This window comes from Mchenga conophoros, linkage group LG6 (assembly GCF_057382185.1).
Source record: "Mchenga conophoros isolate Kocher_MC1m ecotype Shallow Benthic linkage group LG6, M_conophoros_male_GT1.1, whole genome shotgun sequence".
NCBI classification, from domain to species: domain Eukaryota; kingdom Metazoa; phylum Chordata; class Actinopteri; order Cichliformes; family Cichlidae; genus Mchenga; species Mchenga conophoros.
In genome coordinates, this window is record NC_140531.1 from 31,361,392 (window position 1) to 31,379,382 (window position 17,991).

General features: G+C 40.7%; 1 protein-coding gene across 3 annotated transcripts; it reads left to right on the top strand.

Annotated features, from left to right (window-relative positions):
* Positions 1 to 4,155: 4,155 nt before the first annotated feature.
* On the top strand, positions 4,156 to 17,510 carry clta (clathrin, light chain A). 3 transcript variants are annotated; one of them, XM_085277391.1, is made up of 7 exons: positions 4,157 to 4,450; positions 5,107 to 5,135; positions 6,179 to 6,296; positions 6,838 to 6,949; positions 11,972 to 12,025; positions 14,767 to 14,802; positions 16,189 to 17,510. In XM_085277391.1, exons 1-7 carry the CDS (start codon positions 4,273 to 4,275, stop codon positions 16,358 to 16,360), a joined length of 699 nt encoding a protein of 232 aa, XP_085133517.1. In that variant the 5' UTR covers positions 4,157 to 4,272; the 3' UTR covers positions 16,361 to 17,510. The 3 variants fall into 3 exon arrangements, with proteins under 3 accessions (XP_085133518.1, XP_085133517.1, XP_085133519.1); XM_085277392.1 differs by lacking the exon at positions 14,767 to 14,802 and having other exon boundaries at positions 4,156 to 4,450; XM_085277393.1 differs by lacking the exons at positions 11,972 to 12,025; positions 14,767 to 14,802 and having other exon boundaries at positions 4,159 to 4,450.
* Positions 17,511 to 17,991: the final 481 nt, after the last annotated feature.

Sequence of the window (17,991 nt, forward strand, 5' to 3'; positions counted from 1 at the left end):
TGTTGAAAGAAAGTGCATCTTGTAGTAGAGTGTAAGTCTATGAAAAAAAATCAAGCTATCAATTTTCATCTCATTTATGATCCCTTTCAAAGCCACCAGGGCCCGTATCCCTAAAGATTCTGAGAATCCTCTCAGAGAGCTCCTAACTTAACCTAAAAATTCCTTGCCAGGAGTTTTAGCTTAGAAGTGATTCCAGAACATTTTCAGTGAACTCTGAGCAAGGAATGGATGGAAAATCCTATCTTAGTGAGGAGGTGTAGTTGACCCCGTTGCTAGGTATGAGTCATCATTTCAAAAGCCGTGATTGGTTGATCCTACAAGTTTGATGGAAATGAGCTTTTGGTGATAATGAGCAAAGGATATACCCTCAAATCAATAAACATAATTATACACTCTAATCTTATGCTGACTGTAATTGTAAATAATATTTCACATTCAAGAAAATATCTGGAAAATGAATAGTAAGCTGTAGGGGTTATAGCCTAACATTAGAATCTAAAATATGTGAAAACTTAAACTCATTACACCCTGTTCAAATAATGATTTGTGTCTTATTTGCTCATATTAATATCCTAGCTGACATATTTTGTACTTTCACTCCCATATGGACCCTGTTGAAAACAAGATGGCCTATCTCAAGGGGCTGTCCTTAATGAAGTAGAAATCACAACGTTACAAGTCCAGTGTGGTCTTAACGAGGGTAACACAACGTACTTGGTGGTTGCAGCTTTTCTAGCGGCCTCTTCATGGTTCCCATTCGCCTGTGGGATCCCCAAGTACTTGTAACTGTCCTCTATGTCTGCAATGTTGCCTTCTGGTAGTTCAATCCCCTCAGTTCTGACTACCTTCCCTCTCTTTGTTACCATCCGACTACACTTCTCCAGTCCGAACGACATTCCAATGTCATTGCTGTATAGCCTGGTAGTGTGGATCAGTGAATCGATGTCTCGTTCACTCTTGGCATACAGCTTGATGTCATCCATGTACAGGAGGTGGCTGACAACTGCTCCGTTCCGTAGTCGGTATCCGTAGCCAGTCTTGTTAATGATCTCACTGAGGGGGTTCAGGCCTATGCAGAACAGCGGTGGGAACAGAGCATCTCCTTGGTAGATCCCGCACTTGATGGTGACTTGTGCTATGGGCTTGGAGTTGGCCTCTAGTGTTGTACGCCACATCCCCATTGAGTTCCTGATGAAGGCTCTTAGGGTCCCATTGATCTTGTACAATTCTAGGCATTCCAGTATCCAGCTGTGGGGCATTGAGTCATAGGCCTTCTTGTAATCAATCCAGGCAGTGCACAGGTTGGTCAGTCTGGTCTTGCAGTCTCGGCTGATTGTTCTGTCTACCAGTAGCTGGTGTTTTGCGCCTCTGGTATTCTTGCCAATTCCTTTCTGTGTCCCGCTCATGTATTGACCCATGTGCCTGTTCATCTTAGCCGATATGATGCCTGACAGGAGCTTCCATGTAGTACTGAGGCAGGTTATTGGTCGGTAGTTGGAGGGGACCGGTCCCTTCTTGGGGTCCTTGGGGATCAGGACCGTCCGGCCTTCAGTTAGCCATTCCGGGTGTCTCTCGTTAACTAGCAGCTGGTTCATTTGTGCTGCCAGACGCTCGTGGAGTGCAGTCAGCTTCTTCAGCCAGTAGGCGTGAACCATGTCGGGCCCTGGTGCTGTCCAACTCTTCATACTGGAGACCCTTTCTTGGATATCTGCCACTGTGATGGTTACTGGACCCTGTTCAGGGAGGTCGCTGTGGTCAGCCCTCAGATCCTCTAGCCACTGAGCATTGCCGTTATGGGTTGCGTCCTTCTCCCATATGCTCTTCCAGTATTGCTCCGTCTCCAGCCTTGGTGGTGCTGTTCTCTTATTGTTCCCTTGCCACTGAGAGTACACCTTTGCTGGTTCTGTGGAGAACAGCTGGTTTATTCTCCTGCCTTCTATCTCTCTGGTGTACCTCCTCAAGCGGCTGGCCAAGGCTGTGAGTCTTTGCTTGGCAGTTTCCAAGGCCTCAGGTATGGACAGCTTGCTGTATTTCTTAGGCACCTTATTTGTCGCACCTTTCTGCAACTCCGTTAGTTGGCTAACCTCCCTCCGTGCTACTTTGATCTTGCCCTCTAGCCTCCTTCTCCATGGAGGGTACTGCCCCTTGTCGCTGTTCAACTTGTAGCCAAGCATCTCACTGATCACTGTTGCCGTATTGTAGATCAGCTTGTTAGTGTCGGTAATCGTGGTTGTAGGTATTGCCCGTAGTGCTGCATTAACATCATCTAGCAGACCTTCTGAGGGTACTTCACGTAATCTTGGTAACCGGCTACGGGGGATCCAGGTTTCAAGCTTGGTCATGATCCTATTTTTCAGGTCAGTTCCTCTGGCACTCAACGATCCTTCTCCTATCGCACTTGGGGCTATGTACCCAATCTCGGGTGGGGGTGATGATATCTCCCCCCTGACCTGGCGTCCTGACTCCTCCTTGCCGTAGCATTTGTGTTGTACCTCGTCAATCTCTAGCTGTGAGAGCAGTCTCTTCTTTCGAATGTTGGAACACTGAGCTACTAGTTGTTTCGCTGTCATTGTGGATGTTGGGTATCGAAGAATCCATAGGTCCCTCATCCTATTCATGTAGCCCCTTCCGCCGGGGTTACTTGCGTAGTAGCATTCCAACAACGCCCTGTTTTCGTCTCTTGCCCACCGATGCCTTCTTGTTCCAGTAGCCCACTTTTCGTCAGGGTGCCCTGGTTCCTCAACACCTGACGCGGACCTTGTTGATCCGGGCGACGTCCGAGCCGGCATGCCTTCATATTTATCTGTCTCGCTCATGTCTGCGGTAGGCTTGCTTAACATAGGGGGTCTAGCCTTAGGACCCTTACTGGATACAGACGCCCCAGGCAGGAATCGAACTTGCGATCCTCTGTTCCAAAGGCGTGTAGTCTAAGCCACTACACACACACACACATTAGGGGTGCAACGATACACAAAATTCTCGGTTCGGTTCGATACTTTCGTGTCACGGTTCGATATTTTTTCGATACAAAAAAAATGTTCATTATAAATATATATTTTAACTCAAAAGTACAGTTTTTAAATTTAACCCTAACCCTTGTGCGTGTTTTTGATTTTGACAGCGAATGTGCACCTGTGGACCACTTATGTGCAGCCCTGGTTATTTAGGAGGAGTCATTTAGCCCTTTAAATCAGCTGTGATGGATCATGGACACATCTAAAACCTCCAGGACACCGGCACTCGAGGCCTGGAGTTGCCTAGCTGATACAGTAAATTGCAGCATAATATTAATTTAGGTAAAAGCATTGTAAAGGGCGATTTTTCATGGAGAAGTCATGGCGATGATAATATAGTCTTTTGTCAGTAAAGTAATTCATATTTCAGTAGTGTACAGTTCACTCAGCATATGTATTAGTAATTCAAATCAGTTGTGGTGGAGTTTTTGAACTTCTTTGAATGTTATCTTTCAATTACTATAAAAATAAACAAACTAATAGTTTAAGTCTTCCCTTAGTAACTCCGATAGTATTCCTGTTTTAAAAGAGCAGTTGCACCCAGCTATATAACCTGAGTCAGGTGAACGCTTGCCACCTGAGCCCTTTGATACTGTCAGAACTGTAAATAATTAACCAGCGCGGAATTATACTGGGGTGGGACACAACTGCTGCCAGGGTTATGAAGAGGAAGCTGGAAAACTTTTTGACAGAAGACGACAGAAGTCTTAGTCCTAAGACTAAAATAACTGGAATAACGGTCTGTGATCGAATAAGACAGTTCAAGACAATTTTCCAATATAAGGGTTAAGCAATATCAGGGAGTTAAATCAATGACAGGCCTTGTAAAGTTAGAGGGTAAACGAAAAACCTGAGGAAATAAAACAGAAAAAAATGCTGAAATTTTAATTTTATTTTTCTTATCTGACGAATTCCCAATCATAGCTATGCAAACAGTTGTGTGTTAAACGTGCAGCAGATTAAAAAAAATACTGCAGATTTTTCTCTATTTCTGACAACAGCACCCAGCAGGTCATGGGATCCGCATGAAACGCTTTCAAATATTTGATTGGTCCCGTTATGAGAAAGTTGTTACATGATTGGCCATGACTACTGCCAGTAATCCATTCTTGCTTGTGATTGGTTACTCTGATGTTTCCGCTACGCCAGCTTTTACCGTTTTCCCCTTTCGTCCTTCTTCCTGCTGGTCTAATCGGTTTCAGTGGTGCTACACCTGCTCGTTGTTTCACAGTTTTATCCCTCTATCACTACAGACAACATGGACGATTTTGACATGCTGAACGCGCCCAGTGCTGGAAACGGTGTCGGCTCGGAGGAGGACCCCGCTGCCGCTTTCCTGGCCCAGCAGGAAAGCGAAATTGCGGGCATTGAAAACGACGAAGGCTTCAGCATCTTGGACAGTGGAGATGTCCCCTCTTCGCTAGGAGACACTAACGGTGCGTGGCTGTTATCCTCAAGCGAAGAAAATGTCGCTGTATGTTGTCTGTTTGGCGTCATTAGTGATAGAGGATTTTGTGTACGTGTAACTAAACGTTCAACATGCGGTTAATCTAGACGCTATTTTGGCCCTGAACGGACACTAAAGCTAAGGCTAACTGAGCTAGCAGATTAGCCAAGTGGACATGGTTAGCGTTGATATTAACCTGTGTAAGATTACTTTGAACTCACAAGGAACACGTACAGGTGAAACTTGAAGTCCTTTATTAATACATGCTATTTTATGCTGAAATAAGCTACTGCTGCTGGCACTGCCACTCATTGCTTTCCAATTAACTTGATTGCTTGCGGCTACATTTACAGCAGTTTGTGTCAGCCACTTAGGAAATGGGCACAGCTTAACAACCTTTGTTCATGACTTACTCATTTCCTCCAATCTAGCCTCAGTTGTAGGAATTGTTGGTCAGAAATGCTGACATCCATTATTACGAAACAGGAGTGCATTTAGCAACAGTAATTGGTGCTCCATTAGACAAGTTCAAGGCATGGTAAAAATCTCTTTTAGGACATTTAATATTTCAAGATGTTTTGTCATGTTTATGCCTTAATTTGTCTGCTTGATTTCTAACTGCAGTCTCACCTCTACCTGTTTTAGATGGTGCCATCAATGGAGAGCTTCATGGGGTAATGTCATCTGCTCTTTAGTTATCATGTTGGAAATCACCTTGTGTTTGTTCCTGTGTTTTGTGTGTATAAGTGCACAAAGGATTAAAATCTTTTAATACAGAAATTATTGTTTGTGTATGCACTAACGTATAGTGTTAAAGGAAGAATAAATAGAGGGATGAAAAGGATGGTCTGTACTAAATGCCTGCACCATAAAGAAGGATTTGAATCTACAAAACAAAAAGATAATCTCAGTGTGTTGAAGTTGCTTCATAGTACAGGGCCCACAGATGCATTGATATACAACAATGAGTGGGGCCTTTTCTGGTACAGACCTATTTGAAATTGGTAAGACTGCAGACTTTCAGCACCATGGCTGCTCATGGATGACCTGCAACCAGTTCAGTGACTCAAAGTAGTGCCTGATGGCAGGCAATTGGCCTTCAGTAAAGATCAAAGGGGGTGATTTATTAAAAAAAAAAAAACAACATTTCACTCTGTACAGCTTACTAGCATCAGTTTAAAAACATGACATTGAAGATTCTCATGTTTGGATTTAAACTTCTTTGCTTCTTGACACATTTCATTTTAGTTATGTTCCTTGATTTCCTGGATAATTGCTGTTTGTTATATAAATATAACAAACAGCAATTATCCTTGAAATTCATTTACTTGAATACTAAGATTTGCTCAAGAGATGTTTATATATCAATTCTGCTGAATTTTCACTGTGTGCGTCATTGGAAAATACTAATTTCCTTTTAACACCGTAACAGTGATTTTTAGTAGCCGAGCTTTTGAATATTTGTCTGTTAGTCACTTCAGCTTCCTTTTCCTGTGCTGTCATTGCAACATTTCTTCCTTTCCTGTCAGTGAGAGAATCTTCTAAGAGTACATGTACGCTATGCGTATTGGGGTGTGGGGGTGCGGAAGCCAATTTCACTTTAATGACAACTTTCACATACGGGTTAGAAAAATGAAACACTGAACATGAATGGATAAATAGCCAAATCATTGGAAATATTGATAAAACTGTGCTTACCATTTTGCTCCTTTCTCAGGAAAGCAATGGTCCATCAGATGCCTATGCAGCAATTTCTAATGCAGACCGACTGCAGGCTGAACCAGAAAGTCTACGTAAGTGGAGGGAGGAGCAAAGAGAGAGGCTGGAGGAGCTAGGTAAGCACCCAGAAGAACGCTTTATTATAGGGTAGGACAGAACACTGATATGTGAGATGTGATAAGTAAAGGTGGAGATTTGGGCTGTGCTATATCACATTGTCAACGATAATATTGGTAACAATTTTTACATGATATAAATTATCATGTTGCAATACCGTTGCTATAGCAATGCAAGGGGTTTACTTTGTGAGTGACAGTGTGTGAACCCCAGGCATCTCTGATCGCTAAGCATTAGATCCTTATGACATTTAGTACCTTTTTAATAGTTTTTGATCTAGCCACTTTTGTAACATCAACTTGTCTTGTTGTGTCACTGTATGCAAGTATCATCAGAAATATTATCGCAGATTTTTTTATTGAAATATTGTTGTGTAAATGACCTTCCTTTACTGGATATTCCACATACAGTGTTAACCAATTATTTCTGTCCCTGTTTCCTTTCACATCATTATGTTCATCATCTTTTTGGGGATGTTTATTCTTTTATCAGTCTCTGCTCTTGAGCGTGATTTCTGTATTTTTGCGTTTACTTCTGCAGATGCTAACTCTCGCCAGCAGGAGACGGAATGGAAGGAGAAGGCCAAGGTGGAGCTGGAGGAATGGCATGCCAGGCAGAATGAGCAGCTGGAGAAAACCAAAACCAATAACAGGTACTGTAGTCAATGATAGTCAACGCATAGAAACAGGATGGAAGATCAATAAAAATGAAAGAAGACTGTGGGGATATGTGAGTTATCCCAGCTTAAAAAGAATGTAGATCTGTCGGTTGTGGCAGGGGAAGAAATGATGGCCATCCGGTCACTCAACTTCTGTATCCTTGAGTAAGTTTACAACTAATTACTGAAATTTGTATCCATATGTTTTTTTTTCAGGAAGAATCGGAATAACCTATCCTTGAATTTCAAGAAACACAGTATGCTGGTCTCCCCATTTGTGTGTGGCATCAGTTTTTGTTTCAGTTGTCTACAGGTTCATATTTTAAAGAAAATCCATTCTCTCTAAGGGGAAATCTCATGTGGCTTTTCACCACCTTTTTAGTTAAAATGCTATTTGACCTCCACTTATTCTTCACACTAAAAGGCGCACTTAAAATCCTTTAATTTTCTCAAAAATCGACAGTGCACCTTATAATCTGGGGCGATTTATGTATGAAAATGGACCCATTCATCGACAGTGCACCTTATGGAACAAAAAATACGGTGGAACCCCGGCTTACAAAGACCCCATTTAACGAAAAATTCAAGTTACGAAGGCACTTAACTGCAATATTTCTGCCCGTGGTACAGCAAAATGCCCGCGTAACGAAATCTGCTGGCTGAGCCCAGAATGCTCACAATGCCTTCCAAATCATGTGAAACTCCTTGGCTTTCGTACTTGCGTTTCGCTGTTCACGTGAAAGACGTATTGTTGTTGCAGTGCGCTATTTCGTGTGCTTTTCGTTTGCAATTAGCCTATCGTTCATTCATAATGTGGCCGAAAAAACTTTCTGCAAGTGAAAAGAAGAAGCGTAAAGTGCTCTCGATGGAAACAAAGAAATTATTGATAAATACAGTGGGGCAAAAAAGTATTTAGTCAGCCACCGATTGTGCAAGTTCCCCCACTTAAAATGATGACAGAGATCAGTAATTTGCACCAGAGGTACACTTCAACTGTGAGAGACAGAATGTGAAAAAAAAATCCATGAATTCACATGGTAGGATTTGTAAAGAATTTATTCGTAAATTAGGGTGGAAAATAAGTATTTGGTCACCTCAAACAAGGAAAATCTCTGGCTCTCACAGACCTGTAACGTCTTCTGTAAGAAGCTTTTCTGTCCCCCACTCGTTACCTGTATGAATGGCACCTGTTTGAACTCATCATCTGTATAAAAGACACCTGTCCACAGCCTCAAACAGTCAGACTCCAAACTCCGCCATGGCCAAGACCAAAGAGCTTTCGAAGGACACCAGGAAAAGTATTGTAGACCTGCACCAGACTGGGAAGAGTGAATCTACAATAGGCAAGCAGCTTGGTGTGAAAAAAATCAACTGTGGGAGCAATCATCAGAAAATGGAAGACGTACAAGACCACTGATAATCTCCCTCGATCTGGGGCTCCACGCAAGATCTCATCCCGTGGGGTCAAAATGATCATGAGAACGGTGAGCAAAGATCCCAGAACCACACGGGGGGACCTGGTGAATGACCTGCAGAGAGCTGGGACCAAAGTAACAAAGGTCACCATCAGTAACACACTACAACGGCAGGGAATCAAATCCCGCAGTGCCAGACGTGTTCCGCTGCTGAAGCCAGTGCATGTCCAGGCCCGTCTGAAGTTTGCCAGAGAGCACATGGATGATACAGCAGAGGATTGGGAGAATGTCATGTGGTCAGATGAAACCAAAGTAGAACTTTTTGGTATAAACTCAACTCGTCGTGTTTGGAGGAAGAAGAATACTGAGTTGCATCCCAAGAACACCATACCTACTGTGAAGCATGGGGGTGGAAACATCATGCTATGGGGCTGTTTTTCTGCCAAGGGGACAGGACGACTGATCCGTGTTGGGGACAGGACGACTGATCCGTGTTAAGGACAGAATGAATGGGGCCATGTATCGTGAGATTTTGAGCCAAAACCTCCTTCCATCAGTGAGAACTTTGAAGATGAAACGAGGCTGGGTCTTCCAACATGACAATGATCCAAAACACACCGCCCGGGCAACAAAGGAGTGGCTCCGTAAGAAGCATTTGAAGGTCCTGGAGTGGCCTAGCCAGTCTCCAGACCTCAACCCCATAGAAAATCTGTGGCGGGAGTTGAAAGTTCGTGTTGCTCGGCGACAGCCCCAAAACATCACTGCTCTCGAGAAGATCTGCATGGAGGAATGGGCCAAAATACCAGCTACTGTGTGTGCAAACCTGGTAAAGACCTATAGTAAACGTTTGACCTCTGTTATTGCCAACAAAGGTTATGTTACAAAGTATTGAGTTGTATTTTTCTTATTGACCAAATACTTATTTTCCACCCTGATTTACGAATAAATTCTTTACAAATCCTACCATGTGGATTCATGGATTTTTTTTTTTTTTCACATTCTGTCTCTCACAGTTGAAGTGTACCTCTGGTGCAAATTACTGACCTCTGTCATCATTTTAGGTGGGGGAACTTGCACAATCGGTGGCTGACTAAATACTTTTTTGCCCCACTGTATGAGCGAGGTCCTCCTCCACCAAGAACTTCGTCTTCAGCCAGCATCGTCTCACTCAAAAGGCGATGGAAAATTTTGACTTACGAAAATTTTGACTTACGAAAGACCCTCTGGAATGAATTTATTTCGTAAGTCGGGGTTCCACTTTATTAAGTTTCCCAGACACTGGAGTTATTGTTCACTGCATGTCTTCAGTCATTAAAATTACCTATACCTAAGACAAGTCTATGCAATTTGCTGTTATTTCAGGAAATTTAATAACTAATGTGTGATATTTTAAGGAAAACAAATGGAGTCAAATATTTCCTGTGAGGTAAAAACACTTTTTACTGTGTCTTTTATTATCACAGGAGGGTTCTGTATAGAGATGCACCGATTGCAATTTTCTTGGTCAGTTTAGATATTTTTCTAATCTGCCGTTACTGATTTTTGCAGGCTTTTAACTGACAACAGTTACAAACAAAACTCCACCTTTCTTCCGTGTAAAATAAACTGTAATTGTCAATAAACTTGACAATTACAGGATCTTTTTTTTAAATTTAAACTACTTCAGTGCAGTATAAATAATTATCTGAAAATAAGCTGTTGTACACCCACATTTACCTGAAATGACTTCACCAGATAACAAGACATTGTCTTCTTTTTCTCTGTAATTTTCCTCATAACCGCTTTGATCCTTTGCTCATCCTCAGGCTGCCTCTGAGCTCTGGATAGCTTTAGCTACTTTTCCTCTGTTAGTTTCTTTAAAATGTCCATGTTTAAATATCTCTTTAGATTTGTTGTTCTGAACGTTTTTGTTTTCTGTTTGTTTGATTAAGCCACCCTTGTTTCTTATCTCACTTCCGTGCTAACAGTGTAGCATGTGGGTAGGTGTGCAACTAATAGCCTGTGCTGCTGTATGTGAGTCATACGTACATTAAAAGGACTGGCTTATAATCGGTCATATGGGAGTCTGACTGATCACCAGACAAGGTGTAAAACACTGAAAATAAGCTGATTCCAATTTATGAACGGTCAATCGGTGCATCTCTACTTTTGCATTCATGACTTGATGCAGGTAATTTACTAAAGGTCATGACATCTCACGACACATCCTGTGGGTGACTAACAGTTTTCGAGGTAATCTGCAGAGCTCCTTTTACCGTATTCTGGCTTCAGAAACATATAAGGTGTAGAACAGGGTAATGGGTTTTAAAAAAATGAAAGAGAAAAAAAAAAAGAATAAATTGAGATTGCATGTCTTATAACCCGATATACTCCAGAGGTATACCTATACAATAGTGAGAGGTAGATGGTGCCTCATGGAGTGTAGCACATTACCCCTATTGTGGATGGGGGTGTTGAGGTGTTCATTAATAGCGACATCTACTGGATTTAACAGTGCATTGCAGGCAGGGTGGAGAGAGACTGAACTAGGTTCTGAACACTAAATGAGTGAAGGGTCCTTTATGTAACCAGCTGGTGATATAGTCCAATTAATTTGATTATAACAAAATAATGTATTTGAATAATATAGGGCGACCGTGGCTCAAGGGGTTGGGAAGCGCATCTGTAACCGGAAGGTCGCTGGTTCGATCCCCGGGCTCTCTGTCCTGGTCGTTGTGTCCTTGGGCAAGACACTTTACCCTACCGCCTACTGGTGTTGGCCAGAGGGGCCGATGGCGCGATATGGCAGCCTCGCTTCTGTCAGTCTACCCCAGGGCAGCTGTGGCTACAACTGTAGCTGCCTCCACCAGTGTGTGAATGTGAGAGTGAATGAATAGTGGCATTGTAAAGCGCTTTGGGTGCCTTGAAAAGCACTATATAAATCCAATCTATTATTATTATTATTATTATTATTATTATGTCAAATGCAGAATGCACAAATGTTTTGTTTTTTTTTTTTCTTGTGTATGTGGGCGGGAGTTAAACGATCCCAGATTGGAAAAATGTTCTTTTTCCTCCATGGTCCCTTTGTGTAGTGGGTGATGACAAGCCAAAAATTTAAAAGCACAAATGGCACTTAAAGTGGTCTCGTCTACTCCTCAGCACAAATGCGAATGATTCAAAAGTTGCGCTTACGTGTCAGACACTGCACTGCTGTTCAGCACAGCAGCTGTTTCACCTGTCACATGATTTTTCTTACAGCGTTGCATGCACTGATGTGGGGTTACGCTTATTGTTATAGCTATAACATACTGGGTTAAGAGATTCCACTGTTAGGCTAATTAGTTAAAAATGTGTCAAGTATTCAAAATGTGAGAGGTATGAAGAACTAAAAGTGTGTTGTGCATGACTGGTGCAATGGCATTAAAGATGTAAAACTTTCTTTAAACAGTCTTTAAATCCCTCTGACACTGATCAAACACCTGATTGGTTATATTCCTAAGCATATTATTGTACGGTAACTTGCAGTGCTTGTGTTTCCATTCCTCTTCTCCCTTTTACCACTTTCTCTCTTTTCTCCTGCCTTCTTGCTGCTCTGTCGTTTGGGCGGATATTTGTCCAGGGTGTTGGATGAAGACTTCTACAAGCAACCCTTCTCTGAGCTCATTGGTTATGTGTATGTTGCTCCAACTAACATCCTCCTCTTATTGTTTATTTGTTTTGTTTTTTTCCCCCATTGTCAACAGCCATTGACATCACATATCTCTTAGAGCATCAGTTTACCTTCTTTCTGCTGCCATGTGTTACTTTCTCCTTCAGTCATACATTTGAAGTGCTTGGATTCATAATCGTTACTTTACCTATCCAGCTTGAACTTTTTCCAAATATAAACTGCATTTATAATTTGAACTCCATATCCATATCATCTGCATGACATTTGTGAGTTTGATGCCTGTCGGTATATTTCAGTAACGCATGCCATCACATCCATGGAAATCAAATGAATACTTTCACAACTGTGCCCATGTTAATTTCTCATTCATTTCTCTTTGATTCTCTTCAGCAACTCATTATCCAAATGCATTTCATAAATTTCTAACAATTAACACCTGCTTAAACCAACTGCGTAAAAAATTAATGAAAATGTTTTGGGTTTTTTTCCACTTAACAACTTTATTAATGTTGGTTTTCTTGTTTTACTTACAAGTAAGATATGTAGAGATGGGTTGAAGCAATTGTGTGTGGTTTTTCTTTTCCTTAATCTCATATATTATAATCATGGCCAAAAGTTTTGAGAATGACACACTTACTGGTTTTCAAAGTTTGCTGCTTCATTGTTTTTAGAATTTAAAAAAAAAAAAAAAAATTTCTCAGTTGTTTCTGTGATGTAAACCAGTATAATTACAAGCACTTCATAAGTTTCACAGGCTTTTATTGGTAATTACATCAACGTTATGCAAAGAGTCAATATTTGCTGGCTCTTCTTTTTCAAGGCCTCTGCAGTCGCCCGGGCATGCTGTCAGTCGACTTCTGGGCCAAATCCTGAGTGATGGCAACACATTCATTCATAATCACTGCTTGGAGTTTGTCACAGTTAGCAGGTTTTTGCTTTTTCACCCACATCTTGAGGATTGACCACATGTTCTCAATTGGATTAAGGATAGTTTCCTGGTCATGGACCTTAAATTTCAATGTTTTGTTCCCTGAGCCACTTAGTTATCACTTTGGCCTCATGGTATGGTATTCCATCATTCTGGCAAAGGCATTGTTATTCACCAAACTGTTCTTGGGTGGTTGGAAGAAGTTGCTGTTGCAGGATGTTTTGGTAAGGCAAGGCAAGTTTATTTGTATAGCACAATTCAACAACAAGGTGATTCAAAGTGCTTTACAGAGACATTAGAAACAAGAACAAATAAAAAGCATGATTTAAAATTGATTAAAACAAGCAAATAAACTAACTAATTAACAAACAAACAAACAATGGTAGCATTCTTTATTGGGTGAATGCCATAGGCCAGGAGTGTTGAACTCCAGGCCTCGAGGGCCGGATATATCTTCACACTCTTGACACTCACGGTTAAAGAATTTTTTGATACCGTTGACCGTTTCCCCATGAATTATGTTTGTTTCAGGATAGGAAATCTGTCCTTCTCTCAGATTTGAAACTTTCAAACGCTTTTTTTCCTCTCGTATTCATTTGTTTTCACGGCAAAGAAGGAAATTGCTAAACTGAAGCAGCAAACTTTGTGTAGACGGTAAATCATTTCACTTCACAATGGTACTTTTGAGGTTTCTTAGTATTATATAAACATCAGCCTATAAATGATTAAGAAAACCGTAATTATTTAGAAACACATGCCAGGTTTTTTCTTAAATGCTGAATGAGCCTGGAGTTCGTTTCCAGGCAGTAGTAATTATTGCATTTATTTATTTATTTTTTATATATAAGAAATGTGAAGATATCAAATCGTGGATACACAACTGCTTCAAACTGAGCTGTGTTCATGCTTTATTAGAATGTTAAGATGACCTGCTGATACGCCCAGCTAGCTATCGAATAGCTTGAGCTGTGCAGCCTTTGGTTCTGCTATCAAATTACTTGGGTATATCCATTAGCCTTCATTGTGGTGTGCACGTTTTGTTGCTGTCAGCTTAGTTGCCAAATGTAAGAATTTAGATTGGTGCAAAACCTGGTTTCATGTAAAGAAATTCCAGGCCTCTTGTTATTCCTACATTGCCTCCAGCATTTTAAAGTGTTTAGTTTCTTTCTTGTTGAGCTGCTCATCTGAAAATTAGCATCATGTTACCGCTGTCTTTGTGTTATTTGAATAGTCCTTTTCTCAAAATGTGCACACCCGTGGAGCTTTCCAACTTATTGTTGTACTCACCTAAACACAGAATGAAATTTTAGTCTTAGTAATGCAGAATGACACTGAATCTTAATCGCTCCACTTCCGTCTTCCTCCATCTGATTGGTGTCACTCTATACCTACTATTTGGAGGAAGTGAGAATTGGAGTGTTATTTGCAAATGTAGGAACATTGTGTGTTTATAATTCATGAAAAATAAGTGAGCTGTTGGACTCTGTAGATCAGATTACTGAGATGATGCAGATGGTTAAATTTATTAACTTTATTACAGATTGAGAAGCTGATATTTTATTTATAGAAAACATAGAAGATCAGTTCAGTTTAGCAAACCAAAGGCTGCACACTAATCATTTTCATTTTTAGGAAAATAAAGCCAAAAGAAAAATGTTGCTTTTGCATGCTGACTTTAAACATCTGCATTTGAGCTCATTTTTGTTGTCTTTTATTTCACCCCCCCCCCCCCCCCCCCTCTCTTTCTTTCTCTCTCTCCTAAATTCTGACTTGTGAAACTGTTTCTCCCTGTTTTCTTTTCCTATGCACCTTAAAGCACACATATTAACCATCCTTGCTACCGCCTAGACCAGTTAAGTAAAAATATAAAACCCCAGAATTTCAAAATACTTTATCATTTTCACAGGGGTTAGATGCAGTTCTGTCTGTGTATGTGTTTATAGTGCATTGCAGAGGTACCCAGTTGAATAGCACAAGAGTTAGATCCAGAGCCTAGAGTTTGGTATAATGTTCCTCCTGTGATGTTGTGGTCCTTCTAGTCCCTTGTGTATTGTAGATGGTTGTGAAAGTGAATGCTCATTAGCTTCTCACCTGCCCTATTTTTCTTTGTGTACTGTGTTTAAGTTATTAGCTCAGGTGGGGTGGAGACTACAAAATATCCTTTTAAGTAGAACCAAAGAATAGCATTGAGTTTCATGTTTGTGGATGGGGTGTCACAAGAGTTTAGCCATATCTGTGGCTTGAATCTCAAATTGCCTTGTAATAGTGGAACTGATCAATTTAATTTATTTTAATTTGTTTTTGTTCTTGTTTGCATTTGTTTAACTACATAAGTAATCTTTGTAAAGGCCTTTTTTTGGTCTTTGATGGATTTAATGAACCCACACCCGTGCCTAAATATTTTAAAGTTAATTATCTGTTTGGCATTTGAGACACATAATTTCAACGTCAGCGCATTCCTTGCCACAGCTGAAACACCCCGCTTTTCTGCTTGCCAATGCATGCTTAATGCATTTTTTTTTTTTCGTTTTGTTGTTTTTCTGCTAGGCTTGATTAAAAATCTGAACATGTATTACTGTTCCTATTAATCAAGGACAAGTATACAGATAACTACATATCACTATACTTGGTTCTTGTTGAGTTCCTTAATGAACAGCAATTTTATCCAGCCAGAAACACATTTTTCTTAATTTATTGTTGTTATTGTTATTATTATTATTATTATTATTATTATTATTTGGGGGGTGGGTTGGTTGTTTTTGGCTTGAGCTTGATATCTCATTGTTGTGTATATATCTCCCCCTGATGTTGAGAGTAGAATATACAGGTGACTTGCTGTATTCTGTAAAGTGGGGGGCATGCCACAGGTAATGTAGCCGGGAAAGCTTGTTCCTTGTTGATTACTCAGTTTTGGGAGTAAAGATAGATGGATGTTTGTGTGTAGTGATTGGACTGTCCAGCCCTGAGGTAGACGCTGCTGAACTAAAAAAGTCCAACCCAGACAAAATCAGATGGAAAAACTGAGTTTTTAATGCCAGGCTTAAAGTTCAATTTCAGTGTAACCAAAACTGAGAACTTGAGTCAAAATTTCACTGTTGGCGCCTCTGACTTTGTCTAAAGAACTTGTATGTGATGTTAGTCAGCAGAGATCTTCTTCAGGGCTGCACAGCTGTGTATCTTACGACTTCACACACTGATGGGCTCGCTCTTCTGTCTTTTCCTCCTTTAATGCTTGCAGGGCGGCTGAGGAAGCCATGATTTCAGATCTGGATGAGAACAACCCAGGCACAGAGTGGGAGCGGGTGGCACGGCTCTGTGACTTTAATCCCAAGTCCAGCAAGCAGGCTAAGGATGTGTCCCGCATGCGTTCGGTCCTCATCTCCCTGAAGCAGTCCCCACTAGTCCGCTAGACACCCAAGGCTGCTCGGGAAATCATTCCATATCATCTTTTTCCATGACACGTCAACGAAACCAACTTCTCATGCCCCTCCATTTGTATTCTGATATCAAGGGGCACTTACACCCCTGTGTCTATATCTGTCAGTCATGCACAGCCTTGTTTCCCCCACCTCACAGGGTATAGTCACTTGCCTTACCCTGATGTATTTCCTCCTGGCAGGGCTGTAAAGATTAGCCTTGATGTACCTGCTCACTATTTTCTGCCCCTTAAAGATTTTACCTATACACCTCTTTAATAAATCAGTCAAGACTTTGTTTCCCTTGTTTAGTAAAAATGAAACCAAGGACAGATCTACACAAGGTCTCAAGGTGTGTGTGACATTTGTGCAAGGGTGGTGAGTTGGGACACGAAAAGGGAAGGGCTGACATTTGTTTGGGCCAACAGCTACACTACAGTGCTTTACAATGCCCCCCCCCCCCCCCCCCCGGATATCATTCCTATAACGCTGTGTTGTCACTGTTAATCTGTCAGCCTCATTAATATTTTTACTTTTGAGAGTTGATATTACATGGTTTCATTCACATTTCTTTCCGCAGCATGTCCAGTACAAAGCATTTCTGATTTTGATTTGAAGGACCAAACTCTTCAGACAGAACTCCAAATTCAGTGTGTGTACTTTAAACTGTGTGTAGAGCCTGCTTGTGGCATATTGTGTTAAACTATGCATTTCTTTTGAAAGCCTCTCCCCCTCCTAGTCAGGAACTGAAGTCCAGTCATTACAATAAATGTGACCTATTTGTATGTGTGTTTAAACCTCAGCAGTGTATGTACTTGATGCGTGTACCTATGTACATAAACAGAAGGCAATATATATACATTATATAAAACATTTATGTCACTAAAATTAGACATTTGTGGGTTTAAAGAGAACTAGATCCTAGCCAGATGTTGGTTGACCATGTTTGTTTGATGTCCATTTGATTTCAATATCAATAAAAAGTAAATTAAAGATGTTGTTCTGCTGTCCTTCAACTTCATATTGAATATCTAGTCTTTGTTTAGCTTTTTTATTTTTTATCTTGAGGTCAGAGTATAACTCGATATTGCTTCAAACTAAGGGGAAAACAATCTCAGATTTGCATTAAATGTTTTTATATGAACTTTACCACATTGAAGACTCCTTTTTACTGTCATCTAATGTAAATGTATTGATCAACATTTTTATTTTTTGCAACAATGGTGACATTGCAACATCACGCCGATGTCATATAAAACCTTAAGGTCACACCACGGTCTACCTGCTATTAAATGATATGAACACCTATGTACTATTACACTATCAAAAGTACACAACCCCCCATTATTGGGAGACCGTTAACAGAACGCAATGATGTAAAAGTCTCAAACTCATATTCTCATACTCACAAGATGAATAAGTTTCAACAGACAGATTTTACTATTTTACTTAGAACTCTGTTCAAAATGGTTTGGGTGTTCATATGTGGAAGTTGCAGATTGTAATTGCTCCTCAGTCAGATGTAAGACTCAAAAACCAGTCTTATTTGTAATCATCTATTGTCCACCTGAGCCTTACAGAGTTTGTTTGATTTCTCAGACTTCATCTGATTTAGTGCTCAGCTC

What these genes read in the sequence shown, in the direction of transcription:
- clta (XM_085277391.1), top strand. Translation starts at nt 4,273, where the DNA reads ATGGACGATTTTGACATGCTGAACGCGCCCAGTGCTGGAAACGGTGTC. An exon ending in TCAATGGAGAGCTTCATGGG is followed by an intron (nt 5,136 to 6,178) that starts GTAATGTCATCT and finishes CTCCTTTCTCAG; the next exon opens with GAAAGCAATGGTCCATCAGA. An exon ending in TCTGAGCTCATTGGTTATGT is followed by an intron (nt 12,026 to 14,766) that starts GTATGTTGCTCC and finishes TGCACCTTAAAG; the next exon opens with CACACATATTAACCATCCTT.